General features: G+C 54.6%; 1 protein-coding gene across 1 annotated transcript in view; it reads left to right on the plus strand.

Annotated features, from left to right (window-relative positions):
* The window catches only part of HTR1B (5-hydroxytryptamine (serotonin) receptor 1B, G protein-coupled), a gene marked incomplete at its 5' end in the record, with an annotated part of 1,177 nt that extends 337 nt beyond the window's left edge, over positions 1-840 (plus strand). Inside the window, one exon of the mRNA XM_010151650.1 lies at positions 1-840. This exon is cut by the window's left edge and continues 4 nt beyond it. Within this exon, the coding sequence (XP_010149952.1) occupies positions 1-813 (813 nt within the window).
* Between the last annotated feature and the right edge of the window lie 6 nt (positions 841-846).

Below are 846 nucleotides of genomic sequence, written 5' to 3' on the forward strand. Positions count from 1 at the left end.
GTCGTCTGCGATCTCTGGCTGTCCTCGGACATCACCTGTTGCACGGCGTCCATCCTGCACCTCTGTGTCATCGCCCTGGACCGCTACTGGGCGATCACCGACGCCGTCGAATACTCCACGAAACGGACTCCCAAGCGGGCAGCGGGCATGATCGCTCTGGTGTGGGTCTTCTCCATCTGTATCTCCATGCCCCCTTTGTTTTGGCGGCAGGCGAAGGCCGAGGAAGTCTCACACTGTGTGGTGAACACGGACCACGTCCTCTACACCGTGTACTCCACGGTGGGAGCCTTCTACTTCCCCACGCTGCTACTGATAGCCCTCTACGGGAGGATCTACGTGGAAGCCAGATCGCGGATTTTGAAGCAGACGCCAAAGAAAGCAGGTAAAAGACTCACGCGGGCTCAGTTAATCACGGACTCCCCGGGGTCGTCCTCCTCCGTCACGTCCATAAACTCCAAGGCCCCCGAGGGATCCAGCGAAACGGGCTCCCCCGTGTACATGAACCAAGTGAAGGTGAAGGTCTCGGATGCCTTGCTGGAGAAAAAGAAGCTCACGGCCGCTAGAGAGCGGAAAGCTACAAAGACTTTAGGGATTATTTTAGGAGCCTTCATCGTCTGTTGGCTGCCCTTTTTCATCATCAGCCTGGTGTTGCCTATTTGCAAGGACGCTTGCTGGTTCCACATGGCCATCTTTGACTTTTTCACGTGGCTTGGATATCTCAACTCCCTCATCAACCCCATCATCTATACTATGTCTAACGAAGACTTCAAACAAGCTTTCCACAAACTCATACGTTTCCGATGCGCAAGCTGAACATTTTGAATGCGATGTGTTCTGCGGGGCTGC

This window comes from Eurypyga helias, unplaced genomic scaffold (assembly GCF_000690775.1).
Source record: "Eurypyga helias isolate BGI_N326 unplaced genomic scaffold, ASM69077v1 scaffold46165, whole genome shotgun sequence".
Taxonomy (NCBI): domain Eukaryota; kingdom Metazoa; phylum Chordata; class Aves; order Eurypygiformes; family Eurypygidae; genus Eurypyga; species Eurypyga helias.